At 34.1% G+C, this 23,723-nt stretch overlaps 1 protein-coding gene and 1 long non-coding RNA gene across 2 annotated transcripts; both read right to left on the reverse strand.

Annotated features, from left to right (window-relative positions):
* Positions 1 to 14,331: 14,331 nt before the first annotated feature.
* Positions 14,332 to 16,176, reverse strand: LOC133291458 (uncharacterized). The gene is made up of 4 exons (XR_009748799.1): positions 15,849 to 16,176; positions 15,314 to 15,400; positions 14,953 to 15,013; positions 14,332 to 14,874 (listed from the first exon to the last, which is right to left on the reverse strand). It is a non-coding gene; the product is annotated as an uncharacterized LOC133291458 (long non-coding RNA).
* A 1,506-nt stretch (positions 16,177 to 17,682) lies between these two features.
* On the reverse strand, positions 17,683 to 19,959 carry LOC133291454 (uncharacterized). Its single transcript, XM_061489716.1, has one exon. It carries the CDS (start codon positions 19,957 to 19,959, stop codon positions 17,683 to 17,685), a length of 2,277 nt encoding a protein of 758 aa, XP_061345700.1.
* Positions 19,960 to 23,723: the final 3,764 nt, after the last annotated feature.

Below are 23,723 nucleotides of genomic sequence, written 5' to 3' on the forward strand. Positions count from 1 at the left end.
TTTTTGTATCAAGCAAACTTTAAGCTATTAGGGCCGTTTGATACACATAATAGCTTGATAATATATGATTTGATTATATAAAGTTTGATAAAACTTTAATATTTATCAATATTTGATGTAACATCTTGAAAGACATTATATTGTATAATATAATATTATTTTATGTTTGATGATATATTGTATAACACTAAGTAGGAAAAAAATTCAATTTTTATAAAATATTCCTTTTTTATACAATATAAAAATATTGTAATTATTTAATTTGTTATAAAAATATTCTTTACTCAATAATATATTGTAATTATTTAATTTGTTATGCTATATTAATTTTTAGAGAAACAAAATTCTACAGGGGCAAAATATATTCACAATTTAAAATTCAATAAATAAAAAATATCAAGTTACATAGATTAATAATTTTTTTGTAAGAATATAAATTTAATAGTTAATGATAGATTCGGAGGATTGTTGCAAGAGTTTTAATTCTCACAATTATCGAAACCCAAATTTAATATATATGCGCGTGTAATATTTTTTGTAATACACATCACACCACGTGTACTAATATATAATAATTACATATGAAGTTTAAGTTATTTTAATGATGTACTTATAATTTGTTATATTTGCATATGTAATTTATGCCAATTTAACAATTGATTTCTCAATCAATAGTTACAAATTCGCATTTTCCCCCCTCTGAAGTGTGCTTATTTTAGAAAATATAAACGGTAAAGTTTTGGTGTTTGTTCTTTTTAAAGGATAAGAAAGGTTATTTTTATAATCTATTTTGCTTTAGAACTTCTTACAATTATATTTTAACCATTGATTTCCGTCAATCAATACTTATTATTTTTACAAATTAAATTTATTCATTAATTATTAATTCACAATAAATAATAACTGTTGATTGGCGGAAATTAACGGTTAAGATATAATTGTAAGAGATTGTAAACAAAAATAAGTTGTAAGTATATTCTTTCTCTTAAAGGATATAGAATTATATCCTTCTAAGTGAGAGAAAAAAATACACAATAAAAATTATAGAACGAGAAAATGAGTGATTTTTTTAATTTAAATTTTAAATAAAAAACACTAATTTTAATTAAAATAACCATCCTTTTTTTTTTTTGGAAATAAAAAATAACCATCCTTTAATTAAAAGGGTTTGGTGTTTGTCATTTTAAATGACATAAGTTATGTCATTTTAAGAAAGAGATAAATACAGAAAAACGGAAATCATGGAAGATAGAAAATGGATGGTTTTTTTAATTTAAAATTCAAATTTTCTGTGTCTGTATCTCTTTTAAAATTACATAACTTTCTGTCATTTAAAATGACAAACACTTTTTCCTAATTAAAAAGTACAAAAAAAATTTCTCGTACTGTAAATTATACCACGATCATTGTGCACTCACGTTTATACCTTGATCACTTTCAATCACTATGGTTGGAGCAAACAGTTTAAGCATCCAATGGAACATCACCAATAGATAGAAACGAGATTAGATAAAATCAATGTTATTAAAACACGCTCGGTCAATGACCCGGTTGAGGTACCAGGTCACTAGGTCACTGGTTTAACGAGTGGGTCATTGGTTCAACCGCATGACCCGGTGATTATATATAAATCTACAATTTATATTAAAAAATTATAAATATACTCAAATAGTAAAAAAAAATAATATAAATTCTAAATATTTTAATATAAAGATTAATAAATTATACATTATTGCCTAATGAAGAATCAAACAAACACATAATGCTTGTTATATTGGTGTTTTAGCTTCGGTAAACGACATCTCTAACTATCAAATCAAAATTCCATGCATAGTGCATAACTGAGATAATATTAGTATTGTAGGTACATAACTTATGTAACTCAATAAGTAACAGATCACTCAAATATGTTAATTATGATTTTTTTTGGAAAACTTTTTTTTTTGAAAATATTTTTTTTTAAAACCCGGGTCGGGTCACCAGTTTTTCACCAAAATCGGCCGGGTTTGTACCGAGTCTGATACTTGACCGATCCAATGTGATAACCGGATCGGTCAGATGACCGGTTCACCGGGTTCTGGGTCAACCTGGTCGGTCCGGTCCGATTTTCACAACATTGGATAAAATCCCTAATTATAAGGTTTAGAATATTGAAAAAAAAAAACTTAATAAATCTAACATCTAACTTACTAGTAGCCAAACTACTAAATCTCTAAATACATACTAAAGCTCCAAAATACACTCACCAACATTTTTGGATTTGATACAAAAGAAATAAGTTCAAAGAGTAGAAACTCACCTTAAGCATCTATTACAAGTGGGTAAGGTCGGAAAGTAGTTATAATTACACCAAAATAAAATAAAATAAATTGTTTAGAACGTGTTTGGATGGATTTTTTCTCTTCACGAAGCTGTTTTTCATTTTTTAAAAATAACGTGCTTCTCACTTTAATTAAGTGTTTGTATGTCAGCTTTTTTCTAAAAAAAAAAAAACCAAATATTACTTTTTTAAGCTTAAATTTATGACTTCTAAAAAAAAAAGTAAAGAGCCATTTTTTTTCTTTTTAAAAATTCAAATTTGTCTCAACCCCATCCAATCCTATTATCACTACAATTTTTGCCGCCACCATTGTTGCCACAATCGACATCGGCATTACCTCCACCATCACGACTAGAAAGCATGTTTTGATGATAAGAAATAGGCAATAATAAAATTATTAAAAAAAGAGGCAATAATAAAAAATAAATAACTTTGATCAAGAGCAAAAAATATTAAGCATACATGAAGATTGAAGATGCTTGATGGAGCCACATAATAAGAATAATAACATATCAAAATGACAATAAGATGGATAAGCTTTTGAGATTCCGAGTCCGGCAAATTAATTAAGTGCAACAAGGAAAAAAGTAGAGTAAAACCAAGATTAAAAAACAACAAATCATGAACTATCTTCAAGAGGAGCTTAATGTAACAAGTCATGGTAAAAGAGGCTTAAGTTCAATAAAGAGCTAAATATTGTCAAATCCAACAAGTCAAGCATTAACTTCAAGTGAAAGTTCAAGGTCCAATAATCAATTCATGAACATAAGTCCAAAGCCTAATTAAATTATATTTTTGGGACTTAGATTTAAATGCAAGGGTTTATGTTAAATTGTATTGCATGAGCTCAAAGTATTTTTCAAAGTTCCATATTGCATAAAAGCTTTGAAAAAAAAATCTCAAACATAATTGGAAAATGTTTCAACACATTTTAATATCATAAATCATACTCCTAGAGTCAATTACATGTTTTCATTATGTTAGGAACTTGTTTTAAGTGAAAGGAATGCATTTCTGAATTCTAAGCTTTCTTGAAGATGAGGAAAAATCAAGGATTTATCAGAATAAATCCAGGATTTACCTGGATAAATTGAATATCTATTAGGATATTTGTCATGATTTATCTGTATAAATGAATGATTTATCCTGACAAATTCTAACAGTATGTGTTTAACAGCTATAAACCACTAGTTTTAAATGTCGAATGACTCTAAAAATGTGTGTAACAATATTTGTATTACCATTTACATATCTTGAGATAATTTCCAAAAAATAATTCATATTTAAGCTCATTTGTTGAAAAATCATACAGACTATAATGACCCTTGTTCTGTCCTTAGGACAGAGATGTCCAGCCCAATAGGCTGGTATGTTACTATTGGATCTAGTGCCCTCTCCAAGGTATCTATGAAGGAGATACCCTTGAGTCAAGCAGATCACTGTGCACAGAATACTATAACGGCGTTAGCCAATGAGGTGTGTGTGTGCGCACTGTGACAGCATAACAGTAAGAGAGAGAGCGTAACGTACCTTTAGAGTTTACCTTGTATTTATAGAGGTTACCCGTGGGTAGTGTGGATGGGCCTTTGGTGCCTCTGATAGGGGCACAGGCCTGCTTGCTATGCTTTCGTATTAGGATTAGTATCCTTGATGGATATCTATCCGTGATTATCACTGATTCAGATCTTGGATTGCCCCTTATTGGGCCTATCACTTAATGGGCCCCTTATACGGGCCCATAACAGTTGCCCCTTAGCCAGGCTACCTGGGTATCCAGGTTGCCGGGGTGAATTTGCTTGTGCGTCTCTTCAGATTTTTTGTTAGGCTGAATATGTTTGAGTTTTTGCAAACTTTTTTACATGCTCCTCATATTCTGGAGTTTTTTCCATCGAGGTGTCTCTTGCCCCTTATGTCGACGGGTTGAGCATCAACCCAGTGAGATATTTTTCGTATTTCTCTTTTTGGATTAGAGGTGGGCTTGAGCAGTTGGGGTCCAACTGACGAGTTTCCCCTCAAGTGTCAGCTTTTATGCCTATTCCGAGTTTGTAGCTCTTCTCAAGGACAATTTTTCTTCGTTCGGCAGGTTGAGCATCAACCCGGGAAAACGTATCATGTATCTTTATGCCGAGTTTGGGATGTGCATGAGTAGTTGGAATCCAACTGGCGAGTTGCCCCCAAGCATCATATCTTATACGCATGTCTTGCTTTTTCCTTCTGGTTATGCGTACGACGGGTTTGTGCATGAACCCGACGATATACTTTTACATAGGCAACCGGGTAACGGATGTGCTTGAACAATTGGGATCCAACTGGCGAGTTTCCCCCAAGCATCAGGCGTTTAACTCGGTTGAGAGTTGTATATGTACGTATTGTGTCTTATTTGTTGGTTTATAAGTGGTACTCATTCCCTTCTACCACGTGTTACTGCCTGCGTGCTTTAGCGTGCCGCAGCCATTTTATGCCATTTTCGCGTTTCGTGCGCATTTATTAGTAGCATCGTTTCAGTTGTCTAATCATTGCTTTTGAAGTGAAATGGCACTGGTGACCCTGACCTTTTCCATTCGCAACTGTTGTGGTTACCACCCATGACGATTGCGGTTACCACCCATGATTGCTGCGATTATCACTTACAAGTCTAATGACTTTAATAGCCCTGACCTTTGCCATTCGTAACCCCAGTGGTCACTACTTATACCTATAAAAGTTTCTGTCTCATATTACATGCTTTTGTTTTCTTTCTGAGCATTGTGCAGAAATTGCATATCTTTGAGTGTCAGCGTCTCAAACGCATTTCTCCATCTTCTTTGTAGTTCATCTTTTTCAACAGGTATTTTCTCATCCTCTGTTTTTTGTTGCTTCTGTTTTGAGATGCTTGCGTTTGATCATTTGTTTCCGAGTATGCTTTTTCAATTTTGAATTCTTTGCCCCATATATGCCACTGCATTGATTTTCTTTTGTTTTCTCATTACACCCACAGTCTTCCCTTTCAAGGGGTTGTGTATTGCTTCCCTTCTGGCATTTTGGTGTTCATCACCTTACCTTCATCGTCCCCCTTTGTTATTTCAAATCTTAGCGTCATTTAGTTTTTTTAACCAAATGAGGGAGAAAAACCCTCCTTCTTTAGCTTTGTTTTATAAGGGGGAGAAGGAGGAAGATTCTGATTTTTTGAAAAAGATTCCCCCTGTTCCCGTTTCTGGCTTTGGGGGATTTCAAGGACCGAAGAAAAAGAACGTGAAGCCATGCTTTATGGTTGCCGTGGTGGTAAATCTCGGAGGAGGCCTGGGTTGTCTAGTAGGGAGTTAGGGCCCTCCTGGGGTAGAGGTTCCTTTAGCCGGGGTAGGGGTCATCTTACTTTAAACAGACGTGTTTCTCATCAACTTACCCAACTCGGGTCTGCGTCTTCTAGCAGACCTATGATTCATCCTGATCCTTTCTCCACCGTCCGGGATTCCCTTCATTCTTCCCCTCTCCTAAGAAGTATTCCTTGTTACTCTTGTGTCTACTTGAGTTCCAAGCTTATCGAGCAAGGATGTGACTCTTTGGCCGAGTCCACTTTGGCTAGCTGCCGGCATGGAGATATATCGGGGTCTACCTCCGCATCTGGTGGGGCAGATGGCCCAATCATGATCTTCGACTTGTCGACCTTATCATCTTCTAGTGATTCTTCTGATAGCATTTTTGATTCAGGTACGCCCATTCTCTTCTGATCCGGCTCTTTTCTTTGTTTTAGGTTTTATGGCTTCTCCTCCTCTAGAGGTGGAGGTGGTAGAAGAGTCGAGTTCTACCGAATCATACCCCTACGTCCCTCCACCTTTTTAATATCCCAGTTTCCTTGGGTGACTTATGAGGTTTTAAATACTGCTTCCGAGATGGGTCCGGACGACATGGCGGGTCTTCCTGTTGGGAAGTTAGAGAACTACGATATAGTCCCCCCACGAGAGGACGAACTGGTTTTCTCTAGTGGGAACTCAGGAGAGCCCCATTTCTTTTTCTTTTACCGAGATGTCGTAACTCAACTTGGCATCTGGTTTCCTTTGACAGAGTTTCAGATTGATCTCTTGAACCACCTTCAGATAATGAGACTGATAAAAATAAAATAAAATAAATGAGTTCAATATACATTTTTGTATATTGTATGAAACAAATTAACTCATGCAATATAAAAAGAAATTAACTCATGTAATATGAGACTATATTATTTTAACAAATAGAGTTTGCAATCTCCTTAACCCTTACTCGTTATTTTTTAGCACTTAAATGACTTATTTGATGTTTAGGCTAATAATATTAATTTCTATGCAAAAATAAAATTATTTGATATTTAATAAACTCTATTTATCCTGATTCAGCCACCATCACTTGTAACCTACGTCCAGATTCCAAATCACTCAAATTTTCCTCCTCTATTGTTAAAGCTTTTTAGGTGCTTGATAAATCTTTACAACCTTCACGTTTTTAGTGTTTGGAAAACCATACAATTACCAAGTTTTCGAGTACTTGGTAACCTTTCAACCTTCAAGTTATTTTCATTTAAATTTAAATTTTTTTTATATTAATTATACATATTTTTTATATATTTTTTCTATTTTAATTTATGATTTTTATATATATTTTTTAATTTGTTATACATGTATATTTAAAATGTTTATGATAAATATTTTTCTAAAAAAATACATATATATTTTTTTAATTGGTTATACATTTATATTTAAAATTTTATGTTAAAATTTTAATTTATTTTTTGTAAAGTATAAATAATGTCATTTCTTATTTTTTGATTTAAATTTGAAATTTTGAATAATTTTTATCGACTATAAATGTAATATTATAATATTAAGTATTTTATTGTTTAATCTATAATTTCATATTAAATTCAAATTTATTATATATATATATCTTTTCCCACTGCATAAATATTAAATGCTGAACTCTTTTTTCACATATCAATCTCACATAATTTTCCATTTAATTTATTTCCAAATTTCAAATTTATTTTACAATATAAATAATTTTGTTATTTACAATATTTTTTTTAAGGTTTTTGTTTTTTTATGCAGCATTAATAGGGCTAACAATTATCCATGTAAAAATAGTGGGATATACAACAAAAAAAAGTAGAGGTCTTTTTTACTCATAATATACAACAAAAGAAAAATAGTGGGACATTAAAAAGGTTGTCTGCCACAAAATTTTTTCCAAAAGTTTTCCCACCGTTACAAAGTTAAAATTTCAAATTCAAAATTTTAATTTAAACATAAATTCAAAATTTAGAAGAGTTGAATTATTATTAATTTGAAAATTCTAACGTAGAATTGAGTGAGACATTGAATGAGTTGTCTGCCACCAAAAAGTGTTCACATAATTTTTCATTTAATTTATTTCTAAATTTTGAATTTATTTTACAATAATTTTTTTTTGTTATTTTACAGCTTTTTTAATTTTTTTTGTTTTTTTAAGCAACATTAATAGGGCTAACAATTACCCATGAAAAATAGTAGGATATACAATAAAAGAAAAGTAGAGATCTTTTTTACTCATAATATACAACAAAATAAAAATAGTGGGACATTACCGTTACAAAGTTAAAATTTCAAATTCAAAATTTTAATTTAAACATAAATTCGAAATTTAGAAGAGTTGAATTATTATTAATTTGAAAATTCTAACGTAGAATTGAGTGAGACATTGAATGAGTTGTCTGCCACCAAAAAGTGTTCACATAATTTTTCATTTAATTTATTTCTAAATTTTGAATTTATTTTACAATAATTTTTTTTTTGTTATTTTACAGTTTTTTTAATTTTTTTTTTGTTTTTTAAGCAACATTAATAGGGCTAACAATTACCCATGAAAAAATAGTGGGATATACAATAAAAGAAAAGTAGAGATCTTTTTTACTCATAATATACAACAAAAGAAAAATAGTGGGACACTAAATGAGTTGTCTGCCACAAAAATTTTTCCAAAAGTTTTTTCCACTATTACAAAGTTAAAAATTCAAATCCAAAATTCAAATTTAACATAAATTCAAAATTTAGAAGAGTTGAGTTATTATTAATTTGGAAATTCCAAAGTAGAATTGAGTGAGACATTGAATGAGTTGTCTGCCACCAAAAATTGTTCACATAATTTTTCATTTAATTTATTTCCAAATTTCGAATTTATTTTACAATAAAAATAGTTTTATTATTTTACAATTTTTTTTTTAATGTTTTTGTTTTTTTATGAAACATTAATAGGGCTAACAATTACCCATGAAAAAATAATGGGATATACAACAAAAGAAAAGTAGAGATATTTTTTACTCATAATATACAACAAAAGAAAAGTAGTGGGACTTTAAATGAGCTGTCTGCCACAAAAAAATTTCCAAAAGTTTTTCCACCATTACAAAGTTAAAAATTCAAATTCAAAATTCAAATTTAAACATAAATTCAAAATTTAGAAGAGTTTAGTTATTATTAATTTTAGAAATTCTAATGTAGAATGCAGTCGGACATTGAATGAGTTGTCTGTCACCAAAAATTATTCACATAATTTTTCATTTAATTTATTTCCAAATTTCGAATTTATTTTACAATATAAATAATTTTGTTATTTGACAATAATTTTTTATGCAACATTAATAGGGCTAACAATTACCCATGAAAAAATAGACAAATATAACATCATAGAAAAAAAAAGACTTGATTTTTTTAAGTGTATGTAGACTACTAATACACAAGGCACAAAACCCTATAGTTTTAATTTTTTGATGTTCAGTTCTGATTTTGAAATTACATTTAAAATTAAAGGCCCAAACCGTAATAGATTTTCAAATATAGTTAAATATAAATAAAAAATCACAAAGATAAAACGAATATCGATAATAACAAATAAATAAATTAGTTTAAGTATAACATACTGTGAAATTTATAAATGGAATTATTAGAAATGATCAGTTATAATTTGAAGAAAGTTCAATTTATTATGAAGAAATATAATGATATTCTAAATTTTTGTCAAATGTAATAATTTATTATTCAAAAAATATGGAAATTTTTTACCGCTAGTTAAAAGAAAACATTTTTCAGAGTCAAGATTTGACATAAACTTATATCCAAAATAGTGATAGAATATTTTGATATGCATTTTTTATTGTTTGCTATTAAAAAAAAATTTGGTACAAAGTTTTGCAATGCAATGCAGGTGTTGTATTGTATAATTCATAAATATTGACATAAACTTATACCGCTGTTTTACAAATTCATAATTCATAAATTGTCTTTGCAATATTGCATAACAAAGTCAGAAAATTATGCCTCATGATGAGAATCTGTTAATGGTTGCTTGTATTGAAGTGACAACTGTACCGAAAACAGACGCATGATATCAATTTCAAGATATATCTCACCAATACTAAACCTCCAGTTTAATCTTTCATCCAGTATATTCATGTTTCCTTAGATTGTTCAAATGGCAAGAAACAGATTGTTACAACAACGATGATCAAGCCGTATCTCAGTGGATGAAGAGCACACAACAAAATAGTAAAAAAAATAAAATCAAATGAGAGTTTATTGGCATGTCATTATCTGTTTACTGCTTAAGGGAGAGAGAGAAACCTTTAATTCGTCTTGATTCCTTGCACAATGTGATAAAGTCTCCCCACTTCATGTGGCAACGTCTAATGAATTGAAGGATCTGTTCAGTCGTGAACATAGACATTCCTTCTAGGTATTCTCCATTAACACCATTTTCTTTAAAAAAATTCCGGTAATTACCAAGATTTATAGTCTCCAGCCAAAAGCCAACATCCTGATAAAATATACAAAAGATGAGCGAGAGCACTTCTGTTAGTTTATATTCTCAGTTACATTTGAAGATGCATCATATGTCTGTATAACAGCACCCAAAGAAGAAGAAGCAGTCAGAAGGTTATATTCACCGAGAATAGATCCTCATCAAACAACTCTTATGTAATATGTACAGTTCACATTACAGTCAATAACATAAATGAATTAAAAGAAGAGAGATGTAGAAGCATTTTAGAGCTTAATACATTATATCAGTCATTCATAACAGTGCATCCATTACATTGTAGAGTCTGGACCTATAAAATACACCTTTCCGTCACAGATTTTTTTCGGACCTGCAAAGATCATTTGACAATAGCATGGATCCTTTCACCCTACAAAAAAGTGAAAGCCAAAATTCAAACAACGAAAACGAAAATCATAACAACAGACACAAATTTAAAATCACAACAGAGACGAAATTTTTTAAAACATTTCGTTTTGGAAGACAAAAAGAAGAAAAGAAAGAAGCTATTCTTCTCAAAGAAACAATTAGCAAAAATTGTAGACTGGACAGAAGAACGAAATAACAATGCACAACGTTCCTTTTTATAAACGCAAGCAACAAAAGAAAAGCAGTCAGAGATTAAATTAGCTGAGTGCCACCCAAAACTTTCCAAATCTCTTCCCACCGTCCATATTTTAAATTCAAAATTTGAAATCATTTCAAAATTCGAATTTTAAATCAGTTGAGCAATTCAATTCCAAGGTAGAAAGCAATTAAAAGGGCTGAGTAATTCCAAGGTGGACAGCATTGGGACATTCAATAACTTGTCTGCCACCACAAATGAATTTTTTTTTCGATTTTAAAAAGAATTTGGATTTTTAAAAGAAATATTTTTTTCCAATTTACCAAAGAAGGAAAGTTTTGAGATGCCATGTAGTGTGAACACAAATTTCAGAATTAAGCAGAGAGTGACACATCAGCTGACTTTCCAATAAATGGGTTTTCTATATATATATATATATATATATATATATATATATATATATATATATATATATATAGAGAGAGAGAGAGAGAGATAATTCAATTTCAATACAAGAATGGTATATTAATAGGTTCACACTCTCAAATTATGGTTATAAAACTTGAAGCACTATGATTTGTGTAACATCCTGTGTACACCCAATGTATTAACAATAATTATAGCATTAAGCACAACAAAAATATTAATTAATTATAGTGAAATTATGAAGAAACTTTTTTTGTGATTCAGCCACCACCACTTAAAGTACAAACTCTATAAAATAATTTTTGATTCACCCACCACCACTTGTAACCTACGAATAATTTCTGATTCAGCCACTACCACTTAAAGTATAAACTCTTCGATGATAAAAAAAGGCATAAACTCTACGAACTTGTTATTACGAATAAGTAGAGTTTGTACTTTAAGTGATAGTTGAATAAGGATAAATAAATTTTATTATGGTTTACACTTATTAATTTTTTATCTTCTTGTACTTTTTCTATGCAAAAATAAAATAATTTGATATTTAATAATAATAACAATAATAATTAATGGAAAATGTTATATTTACAATTTTTATTTACAAACCACACTATGTCTTATGGGCAAGATACTTTTTAGGGGTGTTCGCAGTCTGGATTGGATCGGTTTTGGAAGCAAAAATCATCCGATCCAATCCCTTCGGTTTGATCATGTAATCATCCATTCGGTTTAGATTTTGTTTCAAATCCGATCCGATCCAATTCAATTTTTTTCGGTTTGGATTGGATCGGTTTTCAGTTTTTTGAAAATCTTATAATTTGTTTTATGATTATTGTGCAAATAACATCTTTTGTATATATTAGCTTTGTAATTTTTTTTAAAGACAAAAAACATTACTAAACGATAATATAATTTTTTTTTTGGACAATGAGATATGAAGCTCTACATAATGAGATGTGACTAGGTTTTTTCTTGAGTTTAGTTTATGGGTTAATGAGTTTTGAGTTTAAAAATTTTTGGGTTATGATTAGGGAAAGACCAAGTAGGTAGAGGAAAATTAATATATTGGATCGATTTTCATCTGCCAATCCAAAAAACGATCCAATCCAATTAAAATTTGCAGTTTTTTTTCGATTTTCGGTTTATTCAGTTTTCGGTTTTTTGGTTCGGTCACCGCGGTTTGAATCGGTTTGGATCGGTTGATGAACACCCCTAATACTTTTTAGTGGAGTCTTATCGGTAAGATATACCATAGTTTGTAATTTTTTTTTATCAATATAACCATCCTTATAATTAATATATTAATTTCTTTTAATTTATTAATTACTAGTAGGAAAATGATATATTTACCACCATAAGAGTTTACTACTCTTACAATCAATTTAATACTATTGATTTTTCGTCAATCTAATAATAATAATTTATAATTTATTGAAAATTATTAAATTATACTCATTAATTAATTATTAATTTTTAATAAATTTAATAAAATTATAATCAATGGTGATTAATTTCCATGCCACTTAATAGTATGCTATCTCTTTTCAAAATTTCCATGCCTGAGCCACGCATAGACGCCTCCTTCTCTTCCTCCTTCAGTTCATCACCAACTCAGTGTACACAACTACCATCCTCTTCCTCGGTGAGTACCAAACTTTTGCCATGCCTTCGTGCTCTTTGTTGAGACCAATGGTGCTTTCATTCTCCTTTTCCCTTCCCTTATCTTTCACTCTTTTGCTCACAATGACCCTTTTTTCAAAAAGCTTGTATTTTTCACGACCCTTTTTCTCTCTTTCTCTTTCTGTTTCATCAACATGGCATATTATGTTATTTGTTAATTTTTGGGGCTTGCGTTCTCTAAGATGAGGTTGTATTTAGGATTATAATAACATGATTTTACGAGAGATTCTGCTACATTGTCTCTGTTGCTTCTTTTATCTAAAATTTCACAATTTTGTTGGTTGTTACTTTTATGTTGCTTGTTCATCTAATACAAAGTTGAAATTTTGATGATTTTGGTTGGTTTATATCCAATGGGCCAAGCATTAATCACCTCCTTTGAACTGTTTAAATTGAGAATTTATTGATGATTATGCTGAACTACGCAAATTGGGAGTTCTTGCTTGTTTGTGTTGTATATTCATTTATTGTAACATTGTGATGCAGGTTAATAGAGGTTCAAAGCTAGCCTTACCTTTAAACTGATAAGGTTTAATAGAGGTTATTCTTACACAACCCATGATTATCTTACACCCTTTTGGACCCCTTCCTTCTTGCACTACCATTACATCCTCCAAACCTTTATCCCATAACAATATCTTCTTTCCATCTTCAACAGTTCTGCATCTGGTCCCGAGATATACCAGAACATGGACATCCTTATGTAGTGCTAGAACACGGACCAATTAACAAATAGCAAATACAGACTCCAAGCATATCTCACTCATACTCATCCGATTACATAACCTTCTACCCTTACTCACCACTCTGAACCACCAAGTCCAGGTGCTACCACTACTCTCAACATCCAGAATGACCTCCTTCTTTCCTCTAACCGTCTATATTATTCCCATTCACCACAGCTCCCTCTCCCACGTGACCCTCTCCATTCACAGCGCTCCACGTGGCCTTGTTTATAACTGATTGCAATTGCAGGTGTTTGTTGCTTCCTTGCTCTGCCTTATTGCTTCCTCCTTCTCTTGGGCTCTTGTCACCAACTTGGGCCTGTTGAGTTTATCTTTTTCTTTGGGCCTTTGTTCTCCTGCGTGTATAATATTTGTTAAAAGGCCTTAGGGCTCCATCAATACTCCCCCCCTGGAAAAATCACCTTGTCCTCGAGGTGAAAAGAAGGAAATTGTTGCTTGAGTATCTCCAAGTCCTCCCATGTGCAGTCACAGTCAGGGAGAGTCTCCCATTGCACCAACACTTCTGTTTTCCCATTCAACAACCTTCTAGAATCCCGAATTGCCATAGGTTGAACATCCAGCTCCAATGTATCATTCAAACAACTTGGTAATGGCAATATAGGCAACACCAACTGAACAGCAAGTTTAAGTTGAGAAATATAAAATACAGGGTGTACCTTTGAATATGAAGGTAGCTCTAAACGATAAGCCACTGCTCCCACACGTGCTATTACCTTAAAAGGCCCATAAAAAAGTGGACTTAATTTTTGGTTCATCCTTTTAGCTAACGAACGCATCTTATAAGGTTGAATCTTTAAGAACACACTGTCACCAATGGCAAACTGAACATCTCTTCTTTTCTGATCGGCTTGGAATTTCATACATTGCTGAGCCCTATTCAGATTTTGTCTTAAATTAGTCACCACTGCATCCCTAGCAGCCAGCCATTGGTCCAATGCATCTACTTGAGTTCCTCCTTTTTCAAAACAAAACAAGGATGGGGGATCCTACCCGTACACAGCCTTAAATAGTGTCATGCCAATTGATCTATTATAAGAGGTGTTGAACCAGAATTCTGCCCAAGGAACCCACTTAGCCCAGTCACGAGGATGACCATTAATAAAACACCGCAGATACGTCTCAACCGTTCTATTCACCACCTCGGATTGTCCGTCCGTTTGTGGATGATAAGAACTACTAAAACGTAGCTTAGTTCCTGACATCCGGAATAACACTTTCCAAAACATGCTCATAAACACATGGTCTCTGTCCGAAACAATCGACTTTGGAACGCCATGTAAACGGACAATTTCTTTCTATGTTGAAGATCTCACAACACAATATTTTTGTGCCCGTGGCTGCATGACACAAGTATTAATCTATAAACAGAAACAGGAAATGAAACATTAGACAATAACACCTATTTTTATACTCACAATGAGCAAAGCTCTCACCCTGTTCTAGCATCCCAAAGTTTCACACGAATGACCTTCCAACCTGTATTGTGAAAATCAAATGGGGTATGTATCAACAATGAAACAGCACAGTTCAAACTCACAATGATGCAACAAATTAAATTCCATCTTGCTCAGAATGCAGCCGGACACTTGCAAGTGAAATTCTAGGTTAAGTCATTTTTTAACTACATTAAACCTTTTTAACATGAGAGAAATCAAACAACAAATATTGTTTAAGAAATCAACTCTTCAAACTGTTCAACAATATACTTGAAACAAGTTACCAAGGGCACAATTAATTCCATGTAAAGGGTTATAATTCAACTGTGATATATCTTACCCACGAAACAGCTCAGACCTATAGAACCACAAAGGATTTGTCTGTTTGAAGAGAGCCCGTCACCACCTTCACCATTTTACTGGCGTCCTAATCCTCACCAAACATGAATACCAAATATGAGAAACATATTTGGTTGGAATTCAACTAGAACAGTGGCATAAGGATAACAGAAATTGTTGGATATAAAACCAAATATAAAAAAAATATTGATGTGTGACTAGATGCAGATACAAGATAAAGTAAATATTATTCTAGTCTAAATCTGTCTATGGTTGAGTTGAGATATATCAATAGCATATATGGAACTTGATAGAGTATTATTCATAGTCATTTGATTTATGTACGTTGAGCCATCCTTGTTCAACAAATATTAAAAAATTTAGGTGTAAATTCTTTTGTTCGCTGACTAGAGAGTGAAATATTTCCAATAAACAAAATTGTAGTATAGGGATGAATATATAGCCTAGTATTTCGAAAGCTCAAAGAATATTGGATTTGAAGTTCAAAAACAAATTTACGTGCTGAGAGTAGGTACCTGATCAAAAGTTAGACAATATGAGAATCTGTCCACGACTCTTTCAGAAATGGATTATGTGATTATGTTACCACCAATCCTTATGCATTCAATGTGAGAAATCTTCCCCCAATCTTTGCCATTGGGTTTCTGGCAACGCTGATTGAGTGACCCACAATTGCCCTGAATATATAGACTTGAAATGGATTTGGGCAAACCCTCCTCTGGTAAGCATTGGAGTCTGGAGCAGTAACCAAGACACAATTTTGTAAGAGAGGATAGGTGGCAGAGACCCTTGTAGTCTAGTTTCTTAAGATTTGGACAACGAAAGATATATAGAGAAGTAAGAGAGACTTTGATACAATACGCGAAATTGTATCTGACCCGAGAGAGAGAATTAACAGGAAACAGAAAACAATTCTTTATTCATGATGGCCATTGTGTGTACAGTCATTGTATTATATAGTGGTCAATACCCACTTGAATGAAACACTATACATCAGGTTATGCTAACTAACAGTATACAATAGAATCAACTATTAAAATGGACCTTTCACTAACTCTATACAACATAGTCTTTTGTCCATATAGGTTCCTTTCTCTTCCTTATAGGCCTGCTATCTTCACATGTAACAACAGCCCCATCTTCAAAAGTAACCTTGTCCTCAAGGTGTAGGGAAGGGTAAACTTTTTGAAGCTCTCTCACGGATTCCCATGATGCATCTTCAGGAACTGTTTGAGACCACTGGACCAAGACTTGCTGCTGATTTCTGCCTCTGATGGGTACTGTTCGAGAATTCAATACTGCAATGGGAACTTGGACAGGTTTGTTCTCCACGCTCTCAAAAGGCAGAGGTGAGGCACTAAGAGTTGATGAACCATGAAAAGGTTTCAAGCTTGAAATGTGGAAGGTAGGATGGATTTGACTACCTTCAGGTAACTTCAGCTGATAAGCAACAGAGCCAATGACTTTCTGAATTGGAAAGGGGCCAAAATATCTCTTAGCAAGCTTGTGGTTTGCTCTCCTTGCGACTGATAATTGTCTATAGGGTTGAAGACGCACTAGAACCAGATCACCTACTTGAAAAGTGTGATCTCTACGGTGCCTATCTGCTTGAAGCTTCATGCGATGTTGAGCACGTTGCAAGTTGAGCTTGAGACTTGCTAAGACTTCATCTCTCTTCTGAAGTAAAGAGTCCAAAGCCTCTATTTTGATCAAGCCTCTTGGATACATAGGGAACATCACTGGTGCTCTCCCATACAAAGCCTGAAATGGTGAAGTATTGATGGAAGAGTGAAAAGAGGTATTATAATGCAACTCTTCCCAGCAAAGATAGGAAGACCAAACATGATTCTGTTCTGAACAAAAAGCTCTAAGGTACTGTTCAATATATCTGTTGGTCACCTCAGTTTGGCCGTCTGATTGAGGATGATAAGCTGAGGTTGCGTGGAGTTTTGTACCACTCAACTGAAATAATTTCCTCCAAAAATTGCTCAAAAATACTGGATCACGATCAGAAACTACGGATCTAGGAAATCCATGAAGTTTCACAATCATGTTACAAAACAGATGAGCCACTGTTGCAGCAGTGTAAGAAGTAGGTAATGGACCAAAATGTCCATATTTCGAGAGTCTATCAACCACAACTAACATGGTGGTAAATCCTTGTGACTTTGGTAAGGTCGTAATAAAATCCAAAGTTAAATCATCAAAGACAGCTTCGGGAATGGGCAATGGATTTAACAATCCCAATGGAGCTTGGGTAGAAGTCTTCACCTGTTGACAAATGGTGCATAAAGTGATGAAATCCTGGACTTCCTTGCGCATGTTCTTCCAAAAGAAGGAAGCTGAGAGTCAAAGGAAAGTCCTCAAGACACCTGCATGGCCTCCCAATGGTGTGCAATGGGCTTCAGTAATCAGAATGGCCTTAAGTTGGGATTGTGTGCCCAACATGAATCTGTCCTTGTGAAACAGAATGTCATCTTTACATGTGATGAAGGGGTCCTTGTTTGTACCATTAACCAATGACTGATGTATAGTCAATAGGTCTTGGTCTGACAAATTTTCGGACTTAATTTGATTAATTAAATCAAATTTTGGTTCAGATACCAAAGCTAGAACCGTACCTTGCACCATGTCATCATGTTGTCTTGATAAAGAGTCTGCCACCACATTGGAAAGTCCTGTTTTATACTCAATGCTGAAACTATAACCAAGAAGCTTAGACATGTACTTTTGTTGTTCAGGAGTCTGAATTGTTTGGGTGGGCAATTGTCTCAAGCTTTGATGATCTGTCCTTATCACAAAATGAGAACCTAGGAGGTAATGTCTCCACCTCTTGACAACCTCAGTTAGTGCATATAACTCTCGGACATAGGTAGAAGCTACTGCTATTTTCACCCCCAATTTCTTACTAAAAAATGAAATAGGCTTTCCCTTTTGTAACAAAACAGCCCCTACTCCAGAATTTGATGCATCCGACTCAATGACAAAAGAAGAACTAAAATCTGGAAGATTTAAAACAGGTGTGGTGGACATGGCCACTTTCAACTTTTGGAAGGATACATCAGCTTCAGGAGTCCATGAAAATTTGTCCTGTTTCAACAGTTCAGTTAGTGAATGGGCTATTGAAGCATAATGTTGTACAAACCTCCTATAATATCCTGTTAAACCAAGAAAAGCCCTTAGTTGCTTGATGGAATGAGGTATAGGCCAGTCTGTTATTGCAGATAGCTTCCTTGGATCAGCCTTCACACCAGAAACAGTCACTACATGGCCCAGATAGGCTATCTCCTTTGCTTGAGCCTCCTCAATCGGTTGCAGTGATAGAGTATGACAATCACCTTGCATCCTTGCTGTTAATGACTCTTCTCCTTGTTGTTGACAGCCACTCAATTTGATTGGTATGCCCTGCCATATGAATACCATAGACAAATTATTGTAGTCATGTGTGACCTTGCCTAGCTGAGTTAACCAATGCATTCCTAGAATTACATTCAGGTCACTCAACTCAATAACCCACAGGTTAGTGATGAATCCATGGCCTTGAATTTGGAGTTTGACATTAGGACACTTTCTGTCACAAAGAAGAAATTCTCCACTTCCCATAAAGACTCTCATCTTGGAAGACTTGGTCATAGGCAGTTGAAGTTCCTCAGCAAGCTTTCTTCTAATGAAGTTATAAGAGCTTCCAGAGTCTACTAACACATTAACTACTTGATTCGCAATACTGGCCTTCAACTGTATTGATCTCGGATTATTACTCCCTGACAGAGAATGCAAGGTTGCATCAATTCTAGTTCCCTTGGTTTCTTCTAAACCCCAAACTATCTCTTCTTCTTGCTCTTCACCCGAATCTTCTACTTCACCTATAAGAAGCATCATCTTGGCCTTGCATCGATGTTTAGCCGTCCACTTTTCATCACATGTGAAGCATATACCCAGTTCTCTTTTCTGTCGAATTTCCTCAGGGGACAGCTTTCGAACAGGTACTGTAGGTGGTGCTGGTAAAGCAAGTGTGTGGGATGATTGAATAGCTAAAGGAGTAGGTTTGTCAATTTTAATTGGTGAGTGGGGACGATGAAATGGTTTCTTGGTATGATTTGTATGATTTGTGAACGATGAACGAAGATCAGAATGATGGGTATCATAAGCTAATGCTAATTGCATAGCTTGATGCAAACTAGTGGGCCAATGCAACTGAATTGCTCCCTGGAGATCAGGTTGCAATCCCGAAATGAAAAGAACCATTAAAAGATTATCACTGAGATCATGTACCTGATTCAGCAATCGTTGAAATTCACGCATATAATCTGCCAAGGAACCATTTTGGGTCAATTTGGCAAGAACTCCTCGGACATCTCTGTAATGTGACGAACCAAAGCGTTGTCGCACAGTCGTAGTGAACTCCTCCCATGTCTGTACAGTACCGCTATTAAAGATCCATTGAAACCAATCTCCGGCGGCGCTGTTCATCTTCAACCCTGCGATCTGAACCTTGAGATGATCCGGAGTCTGTTGGAGACGAAAAAACAATTCGGATTTGAAGATCCAATTGTTAGGGTCTTGACCCTCAAAGGAAGGGATCTCCATCTTCATAAAACGCAGAGATCCTCGATCATCAGAACCCATTGGTGACTGATAACACATATTTTGTTACACTTATTTGTTACTCTTGATTAGTATTTTTAGGATTTATTTGAATAAAATAATGATTGTTAGAGTTAATTTAGGTTTTTAGTTTTTAATTGGGTTTAATTTATTTTCGTCAGAATTTTTCAGCTTTACGTTACTTCTGTATTTTGGCCATATCTCGGTCCATAGTTGTCGGATTGACTCCGTTCTTGTTGGGTTTTTCAGATAACACAGAGAGCTACAATTCTTATGCATAGCTCTAAGCCCAATTCGGACTAGAAGCTGGTCGATTTCGGACACCAAGTTGGACGCGTTTTGTTGAAGTTTTGTTTGACTATTGGGCTTGTAATTTAAATTAAAACCCAATTACTTAAGTGGCCCAAAGCCAAGTTTTATTGTTTCATTTTATTTTATTCGGTTTTTTATTTTATGTTTGGGCTGGAGCGATGAAACCCTAGCCGTCCTGCGTGACGGCTATTTAAAGGGGACTCTAGGAAACCCTTGGTAGTCAGTTTTTACAACAGAGAAGTTCTCTATGAGTTTTTATTCAATTGCGTTCTTCATCTTTTTTCTTCTTCTTCTTTTTATTTCAATTATGTTTACCTTAGCCATGCGAGGCTAAGAACCTTTTAATCAACCTAAGGGTAATGGATTCCATGGATTGGTCTTGAGGATCTGCGTTTATTTCAAATCAGTTTTGTTTCCCTTCCCAACTCAGATTGATATCGTGCGATCGTGGATATTCAATCTGAGGTTCGCGATTGCGATTATGGAAAGGGATTAATCATCAGATTTGATGATTAGGTTGATTGACCCTATGACCTTAAATCAAGCGGGCTGATACTCTGCGATTGTATGAGTAGAAACATCGTCTTTGATCAAATGCTAAGCGATCGCTTAGAGAGGGTTGTCAATTGGAAATAAGGATTCTGATCTGATTGACAAATCAATCACGATTCTGATATCTTCTTATCCGAGGAAAGACGTCCATGGAACCCAAACCTTAGGTTGGTTATTTTTAATTACGAATTTTTATTCCAAATTTATATTCTGCCTTTTTAATTATTGAATCAAAATCCAAAACCCCCCTTTTTAATTTTCTGTTCTCATAAGCGATTTTAACCAAAACAATTTCCTTGAGAGACGACTTAGGATTTCCACTTTACTGCAAATTTTCTGAACCCTAACTAAAGAATTAATTTTTAATTTGCGCGAGTTCGACAGCTCGTGTCAAATTTGGCGCCGTTGCCGGGGAAATTGCATCGGTCTAAATCGTTTTCTGATTCTTGATCATTTTCTTTTTCATCTCCATATTCTTTTTCTTTAATTTTCGTTTTTGTAAAATAAAGCAAAAAAAAAAAAAAAAAAACCAATAAAAAAAAAAATTTGGGGAAATCGGTAAAACTTCAGTTTGAGCGATTGGTTCCAGGATGTATCGGGTATTTCTGAACTTGTTCAACTTGCTCTGATCGCTCTGAAAATTGACAGCGGTTTCCAAGTTGATCAGTCTGTTGCTGCAGTTTTTCCTGCAAAGCCACAATACCAGCAGATGCAGCAGCAGCAGCAAAACAATCCTTTCTCTAATGCATATAATCATGGCTGGAAAAATCATCCAAATCTCAATTGGAATCAGAACCAGCAAAGTGCACCATTCCAACAGAGGCAGCAGTTTGCACCTTCTCAACAGAGGCAAAATTTTCAACAATTTGCACCTCCACAGCCAATGCAGCAGCAAGCCAGTAGCGATGGTCCTTCTTTGGAGGATTTAGTGAAGCAGATGGCAACTATCAATCTGCAGTTCCAGCAGATTACTGAGTATTCCCTCCAGAATCTGCAAACACAGATTGGCCAGCTTGCAACGTCAATGAGTCAAAATCAACAAGCAAGTGGCAGCTCCCTTCCATCCCAAACAGTTCCAAATCCAAAAGGAAGCGGAAATGTGAGTGCTATTACTCTGCGGTCTGGCAAGCATATGGAGGAGCCAAACCACACTGCTGCTGAGTCATCTAAGGGAAGTGACACTAGCTCCAAGAAGCAGAGCACTGATACATCTGATCATCTTGTTTTCTGCATTGATGTGATAGATGAAGTTGTTGAGGATTTTTCTCCTGAATTCCTTACTGATTTTTCATCTATTCATGGTTCTGATTTCTGTGATTGTAGTGATAGTCAAGAGTGCATTGTGTGTGCTGAAATAGCATCACATTTTCTGGTTTTAACGATGCACTTATTGATGAATCTGATTCTGAGTGTGAATCTGCACTTTCTGAATTGCCTGCTGATATTATTGATGATCCTAATTCTGTTTCTGAGAATTTGTTTACAGGCATTGCTGCTGACTTGTTTTCTGCAGAATTTGCACCACCAACTACACCTCTTCCATCCAGTGAGCAGCCTCCGAAATTGGAGTTGAAGGTTCTGCCCGACCACTTGAAATATGCATTTCTTGAGGAAAATGAGCAGTTACCTGTGATAGTGGCCAAGAACCTTCTACCTGAGCAGGAGGTAAAGCTTCTGACATTGCTGAAAGAAAATAAAAAGGCAATTGGATGGACTTTAGCAGATAATGTGGGAATCAGCCCTTCCATGTGCATGCACCGCATTTTACTTGAAGGTGTTAAACCAGTGAGGCAGAAATCAGGCTGTTTGATGCTGTTTATTCTCCTTAGGGAGTTCAGGGAGTTCTCTTCCCTCTTTTTCTTTTCTTTCTGTTATTTGCATTTTTATTTTTCTTTTCCTTTCTTTCTTTTAGTTTTTGACTTTTTCTTTTCTTTCTGTTATTTGCATTTTTATTTTTCTTTTCCTTTCTTTCTTTTAGTTTATGATTTTTTCATAGGTAGATTTTCCTTTTCTTTCTGGTAATTATTGAGTGGTACATAGAGTAGACATAGATCACAGTGTTTGATAGCATAAATCTGTTGGGCTTTGATCTCGATTCTTGGATTACAACTACCTATTGATTGATTTTGTGCTGTTGATTGCATGACTTGGTTTACCCTTGTGAGGTTTTGAGCCTGCATACATGGCATATCTTCTGGCCATGCTTTCTTTCTTGTGTGTTTCTGCTCTTGATTGTTGTCCTCTAGAACTTGCTCTTGTTCTTTTTGAAACTGTATTTTTCACTTGCATGCATGAACATGATTGAGGCATTCTTTCTTTTCTGTACCCACTTTAGCCAGATAGTCGTCCCTTATATTATTATCCCTTGGTGAGCCCCTTTGAGCCTTTATATCTTTTATTTCTTAAGCCGCATTACAAGCCTAAGTGAAAAACCAATTAATTCCACACCCTGGAGTTTTACTGAGCATTGGTTTCATTGTGATGTTGTGTTTAAGTGTGGGGGTTTGCCCGAGACGGACAAAAGTTTAAGTGTGGGGGGTGACCATCTGATTCATTTCTTCTATGTGGTTTTACTTCTTCAAAACAAAAACAAAAAAAAAAAAAAAAAAAAAAAAAAAAAAAAAAAAAAAAAAAAAAAAGAAAAAAAAAAAAAAAAAAAAAAAAAAAAAAGAAAAAAAAAGTGTTTATCTTTTCAGTATCTTTGTTTTATGTTCTTAGTTTAGTTCTTAACTTTTGCTCTTTGTAAAATTCTGGGGTGTTTAGCTTTCTCTTCCATATTCATCCATACCTTTACCTCAGCCCCATTACAACCCTGCATAAAGCCCTCTTGATTTGTGCATGCATGTGTTATGAGCAGTGGAGAAGTAGAACTTGAGCAAGCCTATGGTAGGATGATTTTCTTGAGTTGATTTGAGTGATAT

This window comes from Gastrolobium bilobum, unplaced genomic scaffold (genome assembly GCF_033153095.1).
Source record: "Gastrolobium bilobum isolate Gb01-03AN ecotype WA unplaced genomic scaffold, APGP_CSIRO_Gbil_v1 utg13825, whole genome shotgun sequence".
NCBI lineage: Eukaryota > Viridiplantae > Streptophyta > Magnoliopsida > Fabales > Fabaceae > Gastrolobium > Gastrolobium bilobum.

Bases quoted from the DNA above. Each gene is read 5' to 3' on its own strand.
- LOC133291454 (XM_061489716.1), bottom strand. From the start codon at position 19,959: ATGGGTTCTGATGATCGAGGATCTCTGCGTTTTATGAAGATGGAGATC.